General features: G+C 42.8%; 1 protein-coding gene across 1 annotated transcript in view; it reads left to right on the forward strand.

Annotated features, from left to right (window-relative positions):
* LOC126175752 (retinol dehydrogenase 14-like) overlaps positions 1-25,505 on the forward strand; it is a 71,689-nt gene that overhangs the window by 39,573 nt on the left and 6,611 nt on the right. Inside the window, exons 5-6 of the mRNA XM_049922717.1 lie at positions 91-200; positions 13,402-13,491. Coding sequence (XP_049778674.1) covers positions 91-200; positions 13,402-13,491 — 200 coding nt within the window. The remainder of the gene's footprint in view (positions 1-90; positions 201-13,401; positions 13,492-25,505) is intronic.

A 25,505-nucleotide genomic window follows, 5' to 3' on the forward strand; every position in this document is an offset into this window, starting at 1 on the left:
AATAATCAGATGGTTTTGAAATCATCCCCTGGTAACTAAGAACAGTGCTAAAGGGAATAAGCTTGTTTCAAATTATTTTTTCACTTTCAGGTGTTACCGTGAATAGTGTTCACCCTGGTGCAGTTTTAACTGATATATTTAAGGCAATACCGAAGTTTTATTACCGTATATTCCTTGTTATTGCGAAAGCCTATTTTAAGGTAAGGTAGCAAACACATTAATGAAGATTTATTGTTTCTTTGCTTGCCCAGATATGAGTTTACCTTTTCATACTGCTTTGTTTTTATTCTCTTGTGTGAAAATCATAATTATAACGAATTAAAATCAGAGCAATAACTTTTTAGTATGTCTTTGTGAAACAAGCAAGAATCATCACAAAGATTTATAATAAGGTTGCTGCTTGATATATCTACCCTGTGTCTTCAAAAGTAACTGGTATCTCAATTTTTCCTTTTTTGATTACACACAAATGTGTGAAAAGTGCAAGCTATTCTGCAGCATTTCTCATAGATTTTCTATTGTGTCATGTAATTTGATCACAGAGGCACAACTGCAACCTGCAATTACATGTGTAGCCCTCCCAAACATAGTCTCCTAGTACAATCCTGTCATCAAAGAGAGGAGAGAACCATTTACAAATTCCAAAAATATTGCTTGCTGGAAACTTTAGTGTTATAAGTGTAAACAAGTAACTTGGCTGAGAATTACAGTAATGTGAGCATATTTAGTTTCCTAACTTTCATCATTCCAAAACCTGCCCCTGGTTCCTTAAAGAGCTGCAAAATCATTTATTTATGTTCATCCTCATTCTTAATGCGTTTTGCTGTGCACATAGGAAATGGTTTGGAAATAAAAATGATCATGAGTTACAGATTCACATATGTCTTCAACTTTTGTAGTCCTGGAAAATTCATAGTTAAGATTTTGTCAAGACACTGATCCCCATTTTCAGGAAATGAAATCAAGATTTTTGTGCCAGACACCGCATGTTTTTAAATGAAAATCATTCACTCATAAATGTTGACTTTTTTTCTCCCCTTCCATAGTAAAGAATGTAACCAACAGGGATTAATAAGCATGATGTCATAATAGCGAGTAAGTTACAAAAGTAAATAAATCACTCATGAAGACTAGGAGTGTGTTTCTGCTAATAAGAACAGATAAAGGGTTGTTAGCATGTCACTTAGAGAATGAATTGACATCATTTAGTTCATATTTGATGGACACAGAGGAATTGGGACAATGTTTAAACAGATTGTAAATCATGCACTATACAATTATGTGCCCAGTTAGTGGATTAAGGATGGACCAACCATGGTTTAAAAAGCAAAATTCAGATGATGATGAGGAAGGCTGTTGCACTCTTGGTTCAGAAGGGTATGTACAAATGATTACAGGCAAAGGCTGATAGAGATTTGTGCATCTGTGAAAAGATGTATGCGTGAAGCATACAACAAATGTCACCATCATACCTTAGTAAAAGATCTTTCTGAGAATACTATGGTCCTATGTAAAATCAATAAGTGAATCTAAGGCTTCCATTCAGTCTCTCATTGGCCAGTCTGATGAGGTAGTAGAAGACAGCAAAAGTAAAGCCAAAGTCTTAAATTTCACATTCAAGTAATCATTCACTTGAAGGGGATCACACAAACATACCGTCAAATTGTCCATTGCACAGACTTGCATATGGAGGATATAGCAATTAGCTTAGCTGACAGAGAGAAACAGCTGAAAGAGTTGAAAGCAAATAAGTCACCCACTCCTGATGTAATCCTAGTTAAGTTTTGCATAGAGAACCCTACAGCAGTGGCCCCTTACTCCGGTTTCATTTATTACAAATTTCTCGCCCAGCGCAAAGTCACAAGTAACTGGAAAAATGTACAGGTGACTCATGTATATAAGAAAGATAAAAGAATGTACCCACAAAATTACAGACCAATATCTTTAATATGGGCTTGCTGCAGAATCTTTGAACATATTCTCAGTTTGAATATGATAAATTTTCTAGAGAGGGAAAAAACTTCTGTCCACATATAAGACATTTTAGAAAGCATTGCTCATGCGAAAGTCAGCTTGCCCTTTTCTCTTATGAGATCCTGATGATGATGATGGATGATAGACAATAAATTCCATATTTCTAGATTTCTGTAAAGTATTTGACACAGTGCCACACTTCTGACTATTAATGAAGATAGAAGCACACAGAATAGGTTTCTAGGTGTGTGAGTGGCTTGAAGACTTCTTAAGTGCTCATTAGAGACAAGGGCATCATCAGGAATACGCTAGTGAACTGTGGTAGGACTGCCATGATTTTCTGTATTTATAAATGATCTGGTGGACAGGTGGACAGCAGTCAGTGGTTGTGTGCTGATTATGCTGTGATTTGCAGGAAGCCAAAGTTGAATGACTGTAGCAGGATAAAAGGTTATTTAGAAAAAATGTCTTGTCGGTGAGATGAATGGCAGCTAGCTCTAAATTTAGAAAAATGTATGTTAATATGAATGAGTAGGAAAAAACAAACCGGTGATATTCAGTTAAAGCATTAGTAGTGTGCTGTTTGACACAGTCACATCATTTAAACATCTTGATGTAATGTTACAAGCAATATTAAATGGAATGAGCATGAGAGAATTGTGGTAGGGAGGGCGAATGGTCGACTTTGGTGTATTAAGAGAATTTAGGAAAGAGTTGTTCATCTGTGAAGGAGACCACATATAGGACGCTGCTTCAGTCTGTTATTGAGTACTGATAGAGGTTTTGGGATCCATACCTGGTCAGATTGAAGGAAGACGTCAAAGCAACTCAGAGGCAGCCTGCTAGATTTGTTATCGGTAGGTTCAAGCAAACATAAGTATTATGGGGATGCTTCAGGGACTCAAATGGGAATCCCTGGAGGGAAGACTATTGAGAACATGTAAAGAATTGGCATTTGAAGCTGACTGCAGGAAATTATACTGCTGCCAACATAACATTTCATGGAACGACCATGAAGCTAAGATGCAAGAAATTAGGGCTCATAAGGAGGCATACAGATTATCAGTTTTCCCTTGCTCCATTTGTGAGTGGGGCAAGAAAGAAAATGGCTAGTAGTGGTAAAGATACCATCTACCATGCACTATATGGTGGCTTGCGGTGTATGTACGTAGATGTGGATGTGGACAACTGACTTCTTTCTGAATGTTTTGGTTATGTGTTTAAAAGTTTACTTCAGCTATTTCTTATGTAGGAATACAAAGTTAATATTTGGCATAATCCATGCTTGGCGAGACTGCTCTACATGAATATTCATTCAGTAACTTATAAAAATTACAGAAGTAATGCTGTGGTCCTGCAGACTGGTGAATGTTTCAAGAAATGCTATCAGTGGACTTTTTTCCCACATCCAAATTTTTTCTCTTTATAAGTTATGTGTAATTCACTTATTTTGTCACTGGCAACATACATCAGGCCATGAAATGTTTCGTGTTATTGATCAGACACATCCTGAATGTTGCTTGACCTGTGGAACAAAGAAAAAGAAAATAGCAAGCCAAAGCTCAGAGTCTTTTCTCAGAAGCCAAATTTTTTGTGACCTTTAGATAATTATTAGCAGCTCCACATGTGTTTTTAGTATTACAGCTAAACCCATTCTAAACCCTTTCTCCCCCTCTCCCCCACAAAAATCATCCACCACATATCTGCACAATGTTGTTCCCAGTTTGAAGGGTTAGAAGGGTTTAGTTCTAAGAAATATCTTATTTTTCACAAATTTTCATTCTTACACCTACATGACTTCCCTGCAGTTCACTCTTAAGTGCCCTGCAATGTGTTGACTGAATCATATTCACTCTATTTCTCTAACACTTCCACACTCAAAGCATCTGGGAAAAATAAACACTTAAATCGTTCCATGCAACCTCTGATTTCCCTTATTTTATTACAATGTTCATTTCTTCCTATGTATGTGGATGTCAATAAAATATTTTTATGTTCAGAGGAGAACACTGAAGAATGAAATTTCCTGAAAAGATTATGCCACAATGAAAAATGCCTTTGTTTAATGATTGCCACCTCAACTGATGTATCATATCCATGGCACTCTATCTGTTGATCCTATCTGCTAAGTATCCCATACCTCACTGCAGTACTGCTACTCTAGCAGAGGACAAACAAGAATAGTGCAGGTAGACTCTTTAGTAGACCCATTGAACCTTCTAAGTGTTCCGCCAATGAAACACAGTGTTCAGCTTGCCTTTGCAACAAAATTGTCTATGTGATCATTCAAATTTGGACCGTTCATAAATGTAGTCCCTATTTATTTAGTTGAACTGATAACTTTGAGATTTTTGTGATTTGTCTTGAATCAAAATTTAATTGATTTCTTTTAATATTCATGTGGATGATCTCACACTTTTCATTATTTAGGGTCAATTACCACTTTCTACATTATACAGATATCTTGTCTAAATCATTTTGTATTTGGTTTTGATGTTCTGGTGAGTTTACTAAGCAGTAAATATCTTCTGCTAACAATTGAAGATGGCGACTGTGATTGTCTCCTAAATCATTTAAATAGATTAGAACCCGCAGAGGACCTATAAGACTTCCTTGGGGAACACCAGATTTCACTTTTATTTTACTCATTGACTTTCCATCAGTTACTATGAACTGTCACCTTCCTGACAGGACCCTTTGCCTTTCCTTTCATGGAAATTCTCTCTTCATCTGTATTCTTCTCTTGGACGGATATATGTGTATGTGTGTGTGTGTGTGTGTGTGTGTGTGTGTGTGTGTGTGTGTGTGTGCGCACGCGCGCGAGTGTATACATGTCCTGTTTTCCCCCTAAGGTAAGTCTTTCCGCTCCCGGGATTGGACTTCCTCAAATCCTGCCCTGAAATGAGATCCATCCTTCATGAAATCCTCCCCACTCCACCAAGAGCGTCTTTCCACTGTCCACCTAACCTTCGTAACCTCTTGGTACATCCCTATGAAATCCCCAAACCATCTTCCCAACCCTCTGGCTCCTACCCTTGTAACCACCCCTGGTGTAAAACCTGTCCCATGCACACACCACCACCTACTCCAGTCCTGTAACCCGAAAGGTTTACATGATCAAAGGCAGAACCACATGTGAAAGCACCCACGTGATTTACCAACTGACCTGCCTACACTGTGAAGCTTTCTATGTGGGAATGACCAGCAACAAACTGTCCAGCTGCAACATACATCGCGTTTCTACAGAATGATCTGCCAATGTTACTCAAAAATGTCCCACTGGAAACGCGTCGACATATGTGGTATCAGCATGATGGTGCACCTGCACATTCCGCAATTAACACTAGGCTGACCCTTGACAGGATGTTCGACGGGCGTTTCATAGGATGTGGAGGATGCATAAATTGGACAGCCCGTTCTTCTGATCTCTCACCTTTGGACTTCTTTCTGTGGGGTACGTTAAAGGAGAATGTGTACCGTGATGCGCCTACAACCCCAGAGGATATGAAACAACGTATTGTGGCAGCCTGCGGCGACATTACACCAGATGTACTGCGGCGTGTATGACATTCATTACGCCAGAGATTGCAATTGTGTGCAGCAAATGATGGCCACCACATTGAACATCTTTTGGCCTGACATGTCGGGACACACTTTATTCCACTCCGTAATTGAAAACGGAAACCACGTGTGTACGTGTACATCACCCCTCATGGTAATGTACATGTTTGTCAGTGAAAAAGACCAATAAAAAGGTGTTAGCATGTGGACGTAATGTGCTGTTCCAGTCTCTTCTGTACCTAAGGTCCATTACCATTCCCTTTGGATCCCTACATAATTCGGTGCTCTTCGATACACATGATCGAACAGCGGAGGAGTGGTACCCAAGCGTCAACTTTAGGTTACAATATCTCCAGGTGTAATTAACATTTTACAATGCAACAAATGGCACTAATTACGTATTTGTTTATATGTTCAGATGTGCTAACAACACTAATGGGGTTCCATTTAAAAAAATGTAGGTTTGTGTTAAACATACTTCCATGCATTTTTTTATGGTTTGCATTAACCAATTACACTAGCCCCTCTCCTCACGTTCGGTCTGCAGAATCGATTCGTCATTGTTTGATGTGGTGTACGAAATATATCCAGCGGTAATGTCAGGGACTCACCCTGTACATTCCTCGTGGCAAAAATACATCTAAAAACAAAGATGATGTAACTTACCAAACGAAAGCACTGGCATGTCGATAGACACACTAACACACACACAAAATTCAAGCTTTCACAACCCACAGTTGCTTCATCAGGAAAGAGGGAAGAAGAGGGAAAGATGAAAGGATGTGGGTTTTAAGGGAGAGGGTAATGAGTCATTCCAGTCCCGGGAGTGGAAAGACTTACCTTGGGGGGAAAAAGGGACAGGTACACACACACACACACACACACACACACACACACACACACACACACACACACACACACACACACGTAAAGGCGTGTGCGCGCGCGCGCATACCCGCCCCCCCTCTCACCCCCGAAGGTAAGTCCCTCCGCTCCTGGGACCGGAACGACACCCCCCCCCCCCAAAACCCACATCTCTTCATCCCCCCCCTCCCCTCCCCCCCGATAAAGCAACTGTGGGCCGCGAAAGCCCGAAACCTGTGTGTGTGTGTGTGTGTGTGTGTGTGTGTGTGTGTGTGTGTGTGTGTGTGTGTCATTGTCTCCACCAACGCTTTCGTTTGGTAAGTTACAGAAATATATATATATATATATATATATATATATATATATATATATATATATAAAATAGAGGGAAACATTTCACGTGGGAAAAATATATCTAAAAAGAAAGATGATGAGACTTACCAAACAAAAGTGCTGGCAGGTCGATAGACACACAAACAAACACAAACATACACACAAAATTCTAGCTTTCGCAACCAACGGTTGCCTCATCAGGAAAGAGGGAAGGAGAGGGAAAGACAAAAGGATGCGCGCGCGCGCGCCCTCACACACACACACACACACACACACACACACACACACACACACACACACAGTAAAGACAAAGAGTTTGGGCAGAGGTGTCAGTCTAGGCAGAAGTACAGAGGCAAAGATGATGTTGAATGACAGGTGAGGTATGAGCGGCGGCAACTTGAAATTAGTGGAGATTGAGACCTGGTGGGTAACGGGGAGAGAGGATATACTGAAGGGCAAGTTCCCATCTCCAGAGTTCTGACAGGTCGGTGTTAGTGGGAAGTATCCAGATAACGCGGACAGTGTAAAACTGTGCCAAGACGTGCTGGCCATGCACCAAGGCGTGTTTAGCCACAGGGTGATCCTCATTACCAACAAACACTGTCTGCCTGTGTCCATTCATGCAAATGGACAGTTTGTTGCTGGTCATTCCCACATAGAAAGCTTCACAGTGTAGGCAGGTCAGTTGGTAAATCACGTAAGTGCTTTCACATGTGGCTCTGCCTTTGATCATGTACAGCTTCCACGTTACAGGACTGGAGTAGGTTGTGGTGGGATGGTGCATGGGACAGGTTTTACACCGGGGGCAGTTACAAGGGTAGGAGCCAGAGGGTAGGGAAGGTGGTTTGGGGATTTCATAGGGATGAACCAAGAAGTTACGAAGGTTAGGTGGATGGCGGAAAGAGACAGTTTCCTCTCCCACATCCACACTGGCTGTTCAGAGCATCCTCCTACAGGCCAACCACAAATTAGAACAGCATGCCACCCTCCACCTCAAAAAACTATCCAATCTCCTGGTTTCCCACCTCTGGAAAGGCAACTTACTTACCCTCCACAACCTTTCCAGCAAACCTCAACCTCCTCTCATTGCACACAGACCCAGTCTCTCCCATCTACTCAATCTCCCACTTCCAGCTCCACTCCCCCCAAAACCTCAAAATTCTAATCAACACAATCTCGAACCACAACACCCTAATTCAGTAGTTAACCTACCTCCAAACCTCTCTCCCAACCCGAAACCTCTGTCCTATCCAGAGGCCTCACCTTCAGCCCTACTCCCAGATTCAACCAAACAGCCCTCATCAAAGATTTACTGTCCTACACTCTTACTCTCTGCTGGAAATATCACTTTGCCATGAAGAAAAATAATCCTAATCCTACTCCTAATGATCCAACTCCCCAAGACACTATCCAAATTGAACCCTGCCTGGAACAGTTCCGTCCTCCGTCACAGCGAGACCCACCTCCTCTCCCTCAAGATCACCCTCTCCAAACCTTCCAGGAATTTCTCACTTCCAGCATTGCCTCTCAATCCTTCTTGAAAAACCTTAATCCTACTCCCAACATCACCACTGCTGAAGCCCAGGCTATCCGTGATCTGAAGGCTGACCGATCCATTGTCATTCTTCCAGCGGACAAGGGTTCCACGACCGTGGTACTTGATCGTTGAGAGTATGTGGCTGAGGGACTGCGTCAGCTTTCAGACAACACTACATACAAAGTTTGTTAAGGTAATCCCATTCCTCATGTCCAGGTGGAGCTTCAAGGAATTCTCAGAACCTTAGGCCCACTACAAAACCTTTCACCTGACTCCATCAACCTCCTGACCCCACCGACACCTCGCACTCCTACCTTCTACCTACTTCCTAAAATTCACAAACCCAATCATCCCGGCCCCCCTATTGTAGCTGGTTACCAAGTCCCCACAGAAAGTATCTCTGCCTACGTAGATCAACACCTTCAACCCATTACATGCAGTCTCCCATCCTTCATCAAAGACACCAACCACTTTCTCGAATGCCTGGAATCCTTACCCAATCTGTTACCTCCAGAAACCATCCTTGTAACCATTGATGCCACTTCCTTATACACAAATATTCCGCACATCCAGGGCCTCGCTGCGATGGAGCACTTCCTTTCACACCGATCACCTGCTACCCTACCTAAGACCTCTTTCTTAATTACCTTAGCCAGCTTCATCCTGTCTCACAAGTTCTTCACTTTCGAAGGCCAGACATACCAACAATTAAAGGGAACAGCCATGGGTACCAGGATGGTCCCCACGTATGCCAACCTATTTATGGATCGCTTAGAGGAAGCCTTCTTGGTTACCCAGGCCTGCCAACCCAAAGTTTGGTAAAGATTTATTGATGACATCTTCATGATCTGGAGTCACAGTGAAAAAGAACTCCAGAATTTCCTCTCCAAGCTCAACTCCTTTAGTTCCATCAGATTCACCTGGTCCTACTCCAAATCCCATGCCACTTTCCTTGACGTTGACCTCCATCTGTTCAATGGCCAACTTCACACATCCATCCACATCAAACCCACCAACAAGCAACAGTACTTCCATTATGACAGCTGCCATCCATTCCATGTCAAACACTTCCTTCCCTACAGCCTAGGTCTTCATGGCAAAAGAATCTCCTCCAGTCCGGAATTCCTGAACCATTACACCAACAACCTGAAAACAGCTTTCACATCCTGCAACTACCCTCCTGACCTGGTACAGAAACAAATAACCAGAGCCACTTCCTCATCCCCTCAAACCCAGAACCTCCCACAGAAGAACGCCAAAAGTGCCCCACTTGTGACAGTATACTTTCTGGGACTGGATCAGACTCTGAATGTGGCTCTCCAGCAGGGATACAACTTCCTCAAATCCTGCCCTGAAATGAGATCCATCCTTCATAAAATCCTCCCCACTCCACCAAGAGTGTCTTTCCGCCATCCACCTAACCTTCGTAACCTCTTAGTTCATCCCTATGAAATCCCCAAACCACGTTCACTACCCTCTGGCTCCTACCCTTGTAACTGCCCCTGGTGTAAAACCTGTCCCATGCACCATCCCACCACCACCTACTCCAGTCCTGTAACCCGGAAGGTGTACACAATCAAAGGCAGAGCCACGTGTGAAAGCACCCACGTGATTTACCAACTGACCTGCCTACACTGTGAAGCTTTCTATGTGGGAATGACCAGCAACAAACTGTCCATTTGCATGAATGGACACAGGCAGACAGTGTTTGTTGGTAATGAGGATCACCCTGTGGCTAAACATGCCTTGGTGCATGGCCAGCACATCTTGGCACAGTGTTACACTGTCCGGGTTATCTGGATACTTCCCACTAACACCAACCTGTCAGAACTCTGGAGATGGGTACGTGCCCTTCAGTATATCCTCTTTTCCTGTTACCCACCAGGTCTCAACCTCCGCTAATTTCAAGTTGTCGCCGCTCATACTTCATCTGTCATTCAACAACATCTTTGCCTCTGTACTTCCACCTCGACTGACAGGCTGACATCTCTGCCCAAACTCTTTGCCTTTACAAATGTTTGCTTGTGACTGTGTATGTGCAGATGGATGTGTGTGTGTGTGTGTGTGTGTGTGTGTGTGTGTGTGTGTGTGTGTGTGTGTGTGTGTGTGTGTGTGTGTGTGTGTGTGTTTTCAATGTAATTTTGTGTTTGTGATCATGTTTATGTAATGACATCATAGGCGCCATATTGGAGTTGTAGTGTATGGTTGTTTCCACCATATTTGTGATGTCATGGGACTGCTTTGACCCATGACATCACAAATATGGTGGAAACAACCATACACTACGACTCCAATATGGCGCCTATGATGTCATTACATAAACACGATCACAAACACAAAAATACATTGAAAAACTAACGCGCACACGCACACACACACACACACACACACACACACACTCTCCACAAAAACCTAATGAAACTAATGGGACAAACATGGGAGATTGGGGATTTTTGGGTGGGGACAAAGTAAATATAAACAAATTTAGACACACACCTCAATACCAAACCACTCAAAATGACGAAAAAAAACAGACTATACAAAACTCCCCAAATTTCACTAAACCCAATATCCTCTGGAATCGAAAACTTCCCTTAAGCTATATAGCTTAACAGCAGCTCCCTATCCAACAATCTGTATCGAACACTTCCCTTTACTTATATAGCTCAACAGCAGCTCCCAATCCCACAAATTGGAATCAAACACTTCCCTTGACCTATATAGCTCAACAGCAACTCCTGATACCGGAACACCCACAGCCACAGCCGAAACCACAACCACAACCACACATTGGAATTGAGCACTTCCCTTGACGTATATAGGTCAACAGAAACTACCGATTCCAAACCATAAATCCCCAAACTACCCACGTCCACAATCGTCACTACCCCAAAAAACATAACAAACCAACAAAATTGGAATCGAACACTTCCCTTGACCTGTTAGCCTTATGACATCTCCACATATAGCCGTCCCTGGTCTGAGACACCACTGGAACTTTAGCAAGCCTCATTTCTTCACGACACACTGTACACTTCACGACTTCATCCAAAAATCCGAATAGTTGAAGAAATTTTATTAGAGGCAACACACTGTCCCCCATCATCGCTGACAACCAAAAACTGTTGACCTTGCCAGTCATATCCATATCCACCAAAGACATAAAAAAAGCAATTTACCAAAATTCACACACAACAAACAGAATAAAACTTCAATAACATCGACATAACAAAACCAAAATCGTTAACTCACTGAAAAATATTCCACTGAAAGCACAGTCACTACTGATACCATACACTTGCAATGCTACCATGCAAATGAACCCCCTACACCACGTAACACGCTACCCATAAACATACCACCAGAGAGAACCACCGACCACAACAATATGCCACCTATAAACACGCCACACACGCAAACTAAACCAAAAACATCACCAAACATCACCTAACACACAACACATAAAAACACCACCAGAGAGCACCACCAATCACTTAAAAACAACACCTACAAACATGCCACTCTCACAAACTAAATTCCATGCCATCATGACGTCACACACCATAATAGCCTTATGTCACGGGTCAAAGCCAACGGGTGGGATTCCTCTCTATATAGTTCAGGTAAGTTCTTGCAACACATCCTCTATTACTAAAATCCTCCCGGGCTCAATCTACACTACCCTCTGCTGCCTACCTTCCTACACTGTGTCCCAGGATCCTACCTTCACTCATCCTGCACCCACACCCTCTTCCCTACACTCTCCCTTCCTATGTTCCTTAATGCCTCTCAATCCATTCCTCCATTTTATCAAGTCATCATCATCATCATCATCATAATCATCATCATCATCATCCACTGCACAGACTCACTGGTACCACAATGTGTTCCTGTCCCATGTGCCTACTCCATGAGGTACTCCTATCCCATGCACTAGCGCCCTCCCTCTCAGCCATCCTTTCCCAAACCACCTTCCTGCTCCGTGAGTACTTTCTCCCCTCATCCATTCAACCTGATACAGTCCCTCATCTCAGTCAAGCTGCAGAACTACAGTTCCGACATAGTTTATAGTTGTTACCTTTACCATTAAATTACTTATGTTCTGCTAGAACTATCTATTAACGTGGTAACGTAACTGTTCATTCTCTGTCTTAGTTCTTAGTATTGTTTGATACATCATTAGAATGTGTATAATCTGATGGAGATAGTAGTGAGACCTGCAGTTGTGCACTTTAGTATACTGATTTACAAGTTAAAACTGAATACACATAGTTTGCATTAAGACTGCATTCTTCATGGGCATCATTCATATACCAACAGATGAACAGAATTACAGACCTATAATTTTCCAGATAACTTCTTGTTAAACAGCAATATTTATTTATTAAAATGCCTAACAAATATAACAACTCCTCCAGTTCTGTAATAAATCTACTATGGATTAATCCACTCAAATATACAATATGGGATTTAAATCTGGGAGGGATGGGAGAGAAGGTGACAACCACAGACCACATGGATAGGGTATTCAGTTTCAGAAGAGAGCAGTTACAACAATAATTGCTAATATAAGCAAACATCAATCTGTAGGGACTATTTTATCAAGTATGTCTACTCTTGTTTTTAAGACAATTATTTTTCTAAAAGAGAATGTAGAAACAAGTGTAATGAATAGAGCCTTATTTTGTTACAATAAATGAATTAGACATGATTGACACTTGATACTGAATGGTAAAGGAGGTACAGATCACATCCTACATGCTGCTAGAAGATAGTTCTATAACCGGTTGCAAAAAATATAAAACAACTCCATGGATATATTTTAAAGAGCAAACTGAAACAGTTGTTAAATAGAAGATGTTTATACTGAATCAGTTATTTCTGACTCCATTCTCTATAGTACTGTTTTATATGTCTTCAATTGCAGTACATTAGCATGATCAAATATTTATATGCTAGTGTCTGACACATATTCATTACATTTAAAGCATTTATATTGTTTTAGGTACAAAGATTATTTTGATTATTAATGATAAGTCAAAATTTGTAACTGATACTAAAACTTTTATAAATACTTGAGAAAAATTGCTTTTTATCCTGCATTTTAAGGTAAAGACTTATATTCTTTGTAGACTCCTTATGAGGGGGCACAGACATTGGTGCACCTGGCAGTCACTCCAGGTCTAGAGAAGATTACTGGAAAATATTTTGTGGATTGTGCGGTAAGTTTAACTTTTTAAAAATCAGTTTGTTCAAAATATGCATGACTTTAAATGTAAATTCTGAATACTGAGCATAAAATACCCTTTTTCATCAGAGCTAGTTACAATTTTAGCAAAATGGTGATGTGGAATTGTTTTATTTTTGTGTCAGTTTCTCTAACAGTTATATATATATATATATATATATATATATATATCACACACTGTACAGTAAGATCTACAAAAATAATAAATTTTAAAGTAGGTAATTACATTTTTTGTTTTATAACTTTCGCTTTTCCCTATATCTCCTTTGCATAATAATTTAAAAATAGACTTTTACATAGTAGTCACCAACAGGGAGTAAATACCCTACCCTTGAAAAGTAGTTGCTGTACTGAAGTGCCACACTTCCACATTTGTAATTAATCTCGTCACAATGCTATTGTAACTAAAAACAAATAATGTTTACCGGGCAAAATGGCACAGCGGTCAGCACCCTGGACTTGCCCGCCCGGCTAGCCGCGCGGTCTAATGCTCTACTTCCCTAGCGGGAAGGCATGCCGGTCCCCAGTATGAATCCGCCCAGTGGATTAGTGTTGAGGTCTGGTATGCCAGTCAGTCTATGGATGATTTACAAGGCAGTTTTCCATCTGCCTCAGTGAATGCGGGCTGGTTCCCCGTATTCGCCTCAGTTATGCTATGTCAGCGATTGCTGCACAAACACTGTCCACTGTCTCCATGTACATGTACACCATAATTACTCTACCACGCAGACATTTGGGTTTACACTGGTCTGGTACGAGATGTTCCTGAGGGGGGGGGGGGGGGTCTACTGGGGGCCAAACTGCATGATAATCCTCGGTTCGGTGTGGGGTGGCAGTGGGCTGGGGTGGGTGGACTGCTGTGGCCTGTTGTGGTTTTTTTTTTTTTTGGGGGGGGGGGGGGGGTTTAAGGGCGCTCAACTACTGAGGTCATTAGCGCCCAGTCACAATTGTTAGAGCACATAGAATCTAGTAAAACTCAAGGGGGGGGACACCAGAAAGTTCTTACAAAGAGGCAGATAAAATAAGTGAAAAAGTTAGATGTCTTTGGACAATCCAGTCAAAGTAATGAAACAAAGAACACGAGCAGCTGCTCGAGCGTCATCCACTAAAATATCCTGTAAAGTAGATGTCAGAGACAGGACAACACGAAATTGACTAAAACGGGGACACGACAATAAAACATGGCGCACTGTTAATGCATGACCACAAGGGCACTGCAGGGCTGGGTCACCGGAGAGCAGGTAGCGGTGGCTAAACCGGCAATGCCCAATCCGCAACCTGGTCAGAAGGACCTCTTCTCACCGAGATGGTCGGGAGGAGGTTGTCCAAGCAGTTGGGAACGGTTTCACTGCCCGGAGCTTGTTTCCTTGAAGTGAGGACCAAGTATCCCACCACAAGGACACAAGCCCCTTACAAACAACCCCACTAACGTCAGATGACGGGACACAATGGGAGGCTGGCCGAGGCAGGAGGACTGCAGCCTTGGCTGCAGCATCAGCAGCCTCATTCCCAGGCACTCCTACATGGCCGGGAACCCACAGAAAGCTGACAGGAGAGCCACCCTCAGCGGAAGAATGGAGGGACTGCTGGATCCGTTGTACCAAGGGATGGACCGGATATGGAGCTCCAAGGCTCTGAAGAGCACTAAGTGAATCAGAGCAGAGTACAATCGATGAATGGCGGTGGCGGCGGGCATACTGAACGGCCTGATGGAGAGCAAAAAGCTCGGCCGTAAAGGTGGAACATTGGTCGAGGAGCCAGTATTTAAAGGTGACGGCCCTGACGACAAAGGCACAGCCGACACCATCATCAGTTTTGGAGCCATCAGTGTAAATAAAGGTGTGACTGGCAAGTCGCGCATGAAGTTCGACAAACCGCGAGCAATACACTGCAGCCGGAGTACCCTCCTTCGGGAGTGAGCTGAGGTCGAGATAAACATGAACCGGAGCCTGGAGCCAAGGTGGTGTCAGGCTCTCACCCTCTCTGAAGGTGGTAGGGAGGGCAAAATCCAATTGTCGAAGCAGGCGACGAAAGCGACTCCAGGGGGCAGCAGGGCAGACACATACAACCCATACTGACGGTCGAGAGAATCGGCGAAGAAGGACTGATAAGAGGGGTGGTCGGGCATTGACAACAGCCGGCAGGCATACCGACAAAGCAGTATGTCGCGCCGGTAGGTCAATGGTAATTCGGCAGCTTCAGCATAAAGACTCTCGACGGGACTACTGTAGAAAGCTCCGGTCGCAAGACGTAACCCCCTATGGTGGATGGAGTTGAGACGGCGTAAGAGGGATGGCCGAGCAGACGAGTAGACGAGGCTCCCATAATCCAGCTTTGATTGGACTATGGACCGATACAAGCGAAGCAGGACAGTGCGATCCGCTCCCCAAGATGAACCACTAAGAACTCTGAGGACGTTAAGGGAATGTGTACAACGAGCAGCCAAATAAGAGACGGGCGGAGACCAACAAAGTTTCCTGTCCAGTGTAGTTGTGGGGTTGTGAACCACTGAGAGCTATGATGGGACAAAGCCTCTCATCATTTCTAGGTTCCTGGTTCAATACACATACACATACACCATGGACTTCAGGAAGATGATGGTTCAAATCCATGTCGAGCCTGCTGTGTCCTGCTACTAGTGCACATGAGTGCAAGTGTGCCAAGTGCAGTGTTGCCATGCTTGTATACTTAAATCAAGCACTAACTGTACCAGCAATGGCCGGCCACTAGAGACAGTGTGTAGGAAGGGTGCACATGGCACAATCTCTGTCACAATGTCTACCAGTGACTCGCACCTATATACACGTGGAGCAGTGCTGACTCATTCTCACCATGTTCTTTCATTTTGTACCATTCACATCAGTTGTTCTGTGTATCTCTTATGTTGCAACTTCTGTATGATTCTTTTGTCTTGTTACATGTAGAGTCACAAGAGGCTTATTTCTGTTATTGTTTGGAGGTTTATGAATAAAGCTCTATTTGTGTTACTTGGTTACTAAATGATTGGTAATGAGTTTGGAATGGTTTCTGCATGTGCAGTCTTAAAGTGCTGTTTCATCTTGTTTAGTCATTGTGGACACTGTACTGCTGGCCATGACTGAATAGCTTACTTTGGCAGTGACCATTTTGTTGGATTCCATCAACAGTCAGGGTACCATTCCACCAATTCCACCAATTCCACCAATCTGTCCACCCAGTTTTCCTCCATACGATGATTCATCAAACGAGTGTTTGAAAGCTTACAAGAAAAGACTCTAGCAGCATTTTTTGGCCATCAGTGTGAATGTGCAGGTTACAGTCCAACTACTATTGCAGACCAATGCAGGCCATTGCAGAGCAAGTTGAATTCTACCTATGCTGCAAGAAACCAAACTAGTCATGCAGGCCCTGGGCAGCTGAATGTCACAGAATTATTGTTGCCTGTAATGACTTATGTAGACTGTTTGGTGCTTTACACAATTATGGCTTTACTTTGTGAAAACCTCCTTTGGCAGAAGTTTTGCAAATAGCACAATCTTTTGAAGTTTTACAGACAGCTTGTGACCATATTGAATCATGGAGCAATGTGGTGGTAGTGTCACAAGATGTGCCCACTAGGATGAAAGATAGCTTGCATGAAGAAGCAGCAGTGGTGGTGGTAAACATGCGGGCCCAGTGCAAAGCAGATCAAGGCCAGCTGAAGCAGCTGTGACCACCACAGCACAAGTGTCAGTGTTCTCTGTTTCCATCTTGTCTTTTAAATTTTATCCAGAATTGACATTAGCATGCTGTAAGAGCAGGCTACTTGTAATGCTTGCCAAAAGAAAGGCCACATTGCCTGTGTGTATCATTCAGTGAATGTTGCTCAGCATGTGGACATGGACGTAAAACTGTGTGTCTCCAATGCTTGTGACTTCTTCCAAGTTGTTCATCAAGGTAAGTGCTTTTCACCATGTGCTCTAGCTACAGGTCGACCCAAGTGTTGCAGTGGCATTATTGAATTCTCAAGCCTGTGTGTGTTTAGGCTACCTGACATTGACACCAGTCATACAGTAGCTTTTCAGTTATGAAAAAAAAAAAAAAAAAAAAAAAAAAGAAAGAAAGAAAAAAACAGACCATTGCACTGTTTGACAATTTATGACATCTGGCTCTTACAAGTCAGTGGTTCATTCCATTAAATTTTTGATTGTTGCTGATGCCAGTGCTAAGAACTTATTCAGGATGGATGCATTTCAGGTATTTTGAGCTTCTGTCATGGTGCAAGCTGTTATGTCTAGCGCATGGTTGTCTCCACTGGTTGTAGTTCAGGAACTGTCAGGCAAACTATGCCTTTGTGGTGACTTCAGTACTACTGTCAACACACATTGATTACAGATACGTTTCACCTCGCACACCAGGGAGAACTGTTGGTGAAATTATCGAGTGGCCACCTTTATCACTGCCTGCACCCCCAATCACCGCCAGGAGCAACCAGTTCACAGGTGTGGCCCCTGTCACTGCAGCCCACCCTACCACCCTCTGCCTTGGGACCATCATCAAATGCTGTGGAGTCATCCCCATCATACTGGCTGCCTCCTCCACGTGTGGGGCCCTGGTGTTCCAGCTTCCCGGACTAGGCACTGGTCTGTCTCTTGCCTAGGCTACGTCGCCACTGCCTGCTGTTTTGGTTGGGCTGCCTCCACCGTCCCCTTACCATCACCACCTCAACCATCTTCATCGGAGGGTATAGCACCATCTCTTCCACACTGAGACCTGCCTGATGATAACGATGCTGAAATGGCAATAGCACCAACCTCCCTAATGCAGTTGTTGGGGGCTGCATGGGCCCATCACCCTCAGGCATGCCTGCATTTCCATGCATTCCTACCCTGTGCTCTAGTGCTCAACCGGCACATTGTACCACCCTAGCTTTGGCACCAGCTGCCATTTCTCCAGATTCGACATGTGTGTGTCTCATCAGGCTGCCGGCAGCTCCTCCATCACCTGGGCACCCTTGTCGCATGAGGGAGAGATGTGCTGTATCCGGCTAGAGGTGGATGTGTGTGCGAGTTTGCTGAGGGTAGTGTTGCTGCACATATGTACTTGAATCAAACACAAATGATCAGCATGGGTGGCCTCTAGAGGCTGTCTGTAGGAAGCACGCATGTAGCATAATCTCCACTGCACTTTCTACTGGCAACTGGTGTCTATAAACATGTGGAGCAGTACTGACTCACTCTCACAACACACTTTTAGTTTGTACCACTAACAACAGTTGTTACTGTGTCACTGATTTTGCACCTCCTGTACGATTCTTTTGTACTGTTACATGTGGAGTGACGAGAGGCTTATTTCCATTATTTATTTTATTTGAATATTTCTTGTATTACTTCCTTGCCATAGAGCCATCATGATTAGATTGACCATAATTTCTCTAATTTGCTTCAGGTAAATGCTGGGATTGTTCCTTTGGAAGGCATGGCCAATTTCGTACCTCATACTTTTAACAATCTGAGCTGGGCAGCTATCTCTAATGGCCTGAATGTCAGTAGGATGCAGTAGTATAATGGTATACTGGTTACGTAGTGACTTACAACTCAATACTGGTTACACAGTGACTCGTCCATGGAATGGACATTTCATTATTCTACATTAATTGCATTGAATGGTATACCCACTTTACATTAAAGTAGTTCTTACTTAGATGGCTGCTGAGAAGCTGGCTTTGTTGTCTTCTTACAGAGGTATGCATGAATAATGAATTTTTGTGGATATAGTTTTATACAAGCATGTAAACTTATAAAACAAAATTTCCAATAATTTACAGTATCAGATAATTCTGATTATATCTCAAGCTTGATTATGCCCTAAGAATTCCACAGGTAAGTATTTACCAGATGGGGGGTGGGAATCCCTCAGAACAGTGATGCAACAACCCAATGCTAATAAAAAATTTCTCCTTTTCAGTATAAAACAATGGAAAATCCAGGATGGAATGTACCAATACTATGGAAAAGAAAGTTACTACTTACCATACAGCAGAGATGCTGTCAGAGACAGGCACAACAAAAATACTGTCACAAATAAAGCTTTCGGCCAGTAAGGCCTTCACAAAAAAAACAGACGACGACACACACACACACACACACACACACACACACACACACACACACACGCACACACACACACACACACACACACACACACACACACACACACACACACCACACACACATCACGACTGCAGTCTCAAGCCAAAAAAGCGAGCAGCGGTACCAGTGCATGATGGGAGCAGTGACTAGGTGGGGTTAAGGAGGAGGCTGGGGCAGGAAGGAGGAGGGATGATAGAGTAGGGGTGGTGGACAGTGAAGTGCAGCTGGGGAGTGCGCAGGGATGACATTGAGAGTGGGTGGGCTGCTATGTGCAGTTGGAAGGTTAGATGGAGGGCAGGGGTGAGGTGGTGGGGGTTCATAAAAGGAGAGAAGTAAAAGACTGGGTGTGATGGTGGAATGAGGACTGTGTAGTACTGGAAAGGGAAAAAGGGAGGTGCTGGATGGGTGAGGACAATGACTAATGAAGGTTGAGGCCAGAAGGGTTACAGGAACGTAGGATATATTGCAGGGAAAGTTCCCACCTGCACAATTCAGGAAAGCTGGAGTTGGTGAGAAGGATCTATATGGAACAGACTGTGAAGCAGTCATTGAAATGAAGGATGTCATGTTTGGTAGTGTGTTCAGCAACAGTTGTTTCGTGGCCACAGTTTGTCAGTGGCCGTTCATGTGGACAGACAGCTTATTGGTTGTAATGTCCATACAGAATACAGCAGTCGTTGCCACTTAGGCTGTAGATCATGTGACTGATTTCACAGGTAGCCCTGCCTTTGATGGGATAGGTGATGTTAGTGACTGGACTGGAGTAGGTGATGATGAGAGGATGTATGGGGGTCTTGCATCTAGGTCTATTACAGGGGTATGAGCAGTGAGGTAAAGGGTTGGGAGCAGGGGTTATGTAGGGATGGATGATTATATTGTGTGGTTTGATGGACAGCAGAATACCACTGTGGGAGGGATGGGAAGGGCAGGGTAATGGGCAGGACATTTCTCATTTCAGGGCATGACGAGAGATGGTCAAAAACCTGGCAGAGAATGCAATTCAGATGCTCCAGTCCTGGGTGGTAATGAGTTACAAGGGGAATGGTTCTCTGTGGCTGGACAGTGGGACTTTGGGAGGTGGTGGGAGACTGGAAAGATTTGTTTTTGTACAGGAGATTTGTTTTTGTACAAGGTTGGGAGGATGACTACGGTCTGTGAAGGCTTCAGTGAGAACCTCAGTATATTTTGAGAGGGTCCTCTGTCACTGCAGTTACAATGACCATGTATGAAAATTGGCAATTTGTGTTTAGTTCCTATGGGACCAAACTTCTGAGGTTATCAGTCCTAGGCTTACACACTACTTAACATAAACTATGAGGGCTATCCAAAAAGTACATACCGTTTTTGTTTGTGTCCGTTAGTGGCGGGGCTAGCGCGGCCGTCTTGGTGTCATGGCATTCCACCGCTCAGTCGGCATCCTGCCGTGCTAGTGAGAGGTTCGTGCTGTACTCTGTTGAGTTACTGTGACAGTTTGAAATGTCAGCATTAATTGAAAATGCCATGAAGTGTGAAGTGCGTGCTGTAATAAGGTTTCTGACTGCAGAAAACTGTACACCGATAGAAATCTATCGGCAGCTTTGTGAAGTGTACGGGGACAACATAATCACTGAAGGTGGAGTGCATCAATGGTTCATAAAATTTAAAAATGGCCGAACTAACATTCACAACGAAAAGCAAAGTGGAAGACCCAGCATAGTGGCTGCCGAACTTGTCGAAAAAGTCGATTACTCGGTCCGTGAAAGCTGTAATTTCACAATAACGGAACACTCTGAGTTTTCCACAAATTTCACGAAGTTTGTTGCATGAAATCATTACCAAAAAGCTTGGTTACCACAAGTTTTGTGCAAGATGAATACCAAAAATCTTGACAGAGATTCAAGAAAATCAGCGAATGGCTGCAGTGTTAATGTTTTTGGACGCTTACGAGAAAGATGGCGACTCATTACTGGATCACATCGTTACTGGTGACGAAACATGGGTTAAGCATGTAAACTGTGAGACAAAATTGCAGTCAATGCAGTGGGGGCACACAAATTCCCCCCAAAAACCCAAGAAATGCGTGCAGACAATGTCGACAAGGAAGGTGATGGCGACTGTCTTTTGGGACAGAAAAGGTGTGATTTTTGTGGTATTCCTGGAAAGAGGCACTACAATAAACTCTCAAAGGTATTGCCAAACTCTGCACAACCTCAGAAGAGCAATACAAAACAAGCGCAGGGGAAAGTTGGGCTCAAAGATCTTGCTGATTCATGACAACGCCCAGGCCCACACGGCAAATGCCACTCGTGAAGTTCTCGAATCTTTTAAGTGGGAGTTGTTTCCTCATCCGCCGTACAGTCCTGACCTTGCACCAAGTGACTTCCACTTATTCCCAGCAATGAAGTAATGGTTGGCTAAGCAGCGTTTTGATGATGACGCACAGCTTCAAGAAGAGGTAACCACGTGGTTGAAGGCGCAGGCGGCCGAATTTTACAACGAAGGAATTTCCAAGTTCATCCATCGCTACGATAAGTGCCTTAATTTAAATGGCAACTATGTAGAATAGTAGTATTTAAGTGTGGCTATCATATGTATATAATAAAAAAAATTTCCAATACTTTATTTATTTTTAATTCCAAAACGTAATGTACTTTGTGGATAGTCCTTGTAATTTACACTTAAGACAACACACAAACCCATGCCCAAGGGAGGACTTGAACCTCTGATGGGGGGAGTCATGCAAACTGTTACAAGGTGCCTCAGACCACATGGCAACCCTGTGTAGCTAGGCTGTATGGAAGGGACTCCTTGGCAATGAGTGGGTGGCAGCTATCATAGTGGAGGTATTGCTGGTGGTTTAGTCGGTTTGATATGGACAGAGGTAATGATGTAGCCATCTTTGAGGTGGAGGTCGACATCTAGGAAGGTGGCTTGTTGGGTCAAGTAGGACCAGGTGTAGCAAATGGGGGAGAAGTTGTTGAGGTTCTGGAGGATTGTGGATAGGGTGTCCTCACCCTTGATCCAGATTGCAAAGATGTCATCAATGAATCTGAACCAGGTGAGGAGATTAGGATTGTGAGTGTTTAGGAAGAATTCCTCTACATGGCCCTTGAATAAGTTGGCATAGGATGGTGCCATGCAGGTGGCCATAGCCATGCCCAGGATTTGTTTGTAGGTAATGCCTTCAAAGGAGAGTAATTGTGGGTGAGTATATAGTTGGTCATGATGACTAGGAAGGAGGTTGTTGGTTTGGGGTCCGTTGGGCATTTGGAAAGGTAGTGTTCAACAGCAGTAAGGCCATGGGCATTAGAAATGTTAGTGAATAGGGACGTGGCATCAACAGTGATGAGCAGGGCACCATGTGGTAAATGAGACAGGAACTGTGGAGTGTCGGTGGAGGAAATGGTTGGTATCTTTTATATAGGAGGATAGGTTCTGGGTAATATGTTGAAGGTGTTGGTTTACAAGAACAGAGATTCTCTCAGTGGAGTCACAGTAATCAGCCACAATGGTGAGTCCTGAGTGGTTGGGTTTATGGACTTAAGGGAGCATGTAGAAGGTAGGAGTGAGGGGAGTGGTAGGGGTGAGTAGAGAGATGGACTCCACGGAGAGATCCTGGAATGGGCCTAAAATTGGGGAGTGACTGGGGATCCTGCTGGATTTCTGGAATGGGGATGTATCTGATAGCTGGTGGAGTCCTTCTGCCACGTACCACAAGGATTGTTTTGTCTTCTGGTATTGATCTGCAATCAGTTTCTCTACTATGCTTTTATCAGCAGTTATGGTTCTTACTCTGGTGTCCATTATTTCAATACCACTTCTTCATAGCATCCATTTGCTCAAGTACATAGGCACTAATCTTTCACTTTGTTTCACTATCAATTTGGCCTACAAACATAATCTTTGCTCTAGTTCAATTGGCAAAATATACACATACTAAAACAATTAACTGATTTGGAAGGAACGGAGTTAGAAGACTGACAAGTCAAAGAAAGCAAGGTAAAATTTTCTAACATGTACCATTCAATCAACAACAAAGCAAACTTCATCATTAGCAGTTCTTACATTGAAACTGTTTTCATGTGGGATGTTAGGTGATCAGTAGCATGTTCAAATGACAATTAAACAATTGTAAGTGTATATAAATTTTATACACAAGAAAATATAATCCTTAAATGTTCTTACATTAGTGTGTACACCAACATATAAATGGACAATCATACTAGCATACTGAAACAGGTCAGGACAATGCAGTGTGTTTCACAACATGTCTGCAAGTTGATCAAGTGAAATAAATTTAACTTAGCAAAGCTTTTCATATACACTTGTCCAGAAATATTGAGCCCTCCCCCCTCCCCACCACACACAACATCCTTCGCTATATTGTTCATATTAAATTTAATGAAATGCAGATAAGTAAACAAATCCTAAGTATGTGCCCAAATGCATTGCCATGGTACCCAGAATAATTTATAATACAAAATGGTTGTCAACTGACACAGATAACACAACAAAAAAACTATGCATAAATAAATAATATCTGAAAATATTTTATAATGCTAATTGAACTGATGTATCTCATTCTGTATATATGATCAGTATTTTCATTGTGAAATTTATTTCATGTAGAAACAGACAAGATGCCTCCAAATGATGAGAAAAGTGTAATAGAGGGGAGTCAAGAAGTTTCTAGCCTAACAAATAGGTGATAGAAATTTCATAATACCAATTTATTTTTCAATATAATACCTGTGTACACTAATACACTTGTGTGCACATTCAGATAACTTCTGTAAACCATTAAAATAAAAGGTCTTCAATTTCATTTCCAACCAAGCATTCACTGCAGCATCATTGTCAAATGGTTGTCCTTTGAGGTCTTTTTTTAGGTTTGGGAAAATAAAGTCTGATAGAGCCAAAGCTGGAGAATATGGCAGATGATGTAACAATTCAAGCCCACAGTCATGCAGAGTTCCCAGTGTTACGAGGGCTTTGTGTGCCTGTGTGTTGTCCTGATGCAAAAGAACTTCGTGAGCCAATTTTCTGTGCCTTTTTTTCTTTATCTCTTCTCTCAAATGGTGCAGGAAGGTGCAATAGTATGATGCATTGACAGCTACACACTTTTGAAATTAATCCATCATAAATACCCCTTCTGCATCCTAGAAGACTGATGCCATCACCTTACTGGCTGATTTTTGCACATGGAATTTTTTTTTTAATGGGGGATGAAGGATGTTTCCAATTTTGTGACTGCTGTTTTGTCTTGCTCAAAGTGGTGAACCTACATTTGTCCATTGTCACATACTTTGCAAGAAAACCTGCTTCATCCACTTCAAATTGGCGAATGATTTCTTCACAACACTGTACATGCTCCTGTCACTGACCTGCATTCAAGCCTTTTGAGACGCACTGAGATGAAACTTTCCATACTCCCAAAATATCCACAACAATGTCATGAGCACACCCATGGGAAATTCCAAACATGGTTTAAATGTTCTGCAACATTGATTGCAATTTACAATATGAGCTTGCAGGATTGTCAGTCATTGTTTCATCAATGGAAATGGTGACAGGCTTTCTGCTACTTGGCACATCTTCTACGCTTGTTATTCCATGTTTGGAATCAGATAATCAGTTTTTCACTGTTGCATAAGATGGGGCAGTGTCCTTAAGTGTATTACGCATGTCCTCCACAATTCCCTTGAGTGTCATTGCTTTCAAATGAAGACATTCAATCACAGCATGGTTCTTGGTTCTCTTTATATTTGCCATTTTGCTTACACTATGGTATGCAATGCATCCTAGCAGCAAAGCTAATGAAGCTGGAGCCATGAAATTTGACTTGCATACCCACTGGGTCACCATAAAAGTAGGTGGTGTTCGTGTGAGACATTACTGT

This window comes from Schistocerca cancellata, chromosome 3 (genome assembly GCF_023864275.1).
Source record: "Schistocerca cancellata isolate TAMUIC-IGC-003103 chromosome 3, iqSchCanc2.1, whole genome shotgun sequence".
Classification (NCBI taxonomy): Eukaryota; Metazoa; Arthropoda; class Insecta; order Orthoptera; family Acrididae; genus Schistocerca; species Schistocerca cancellata.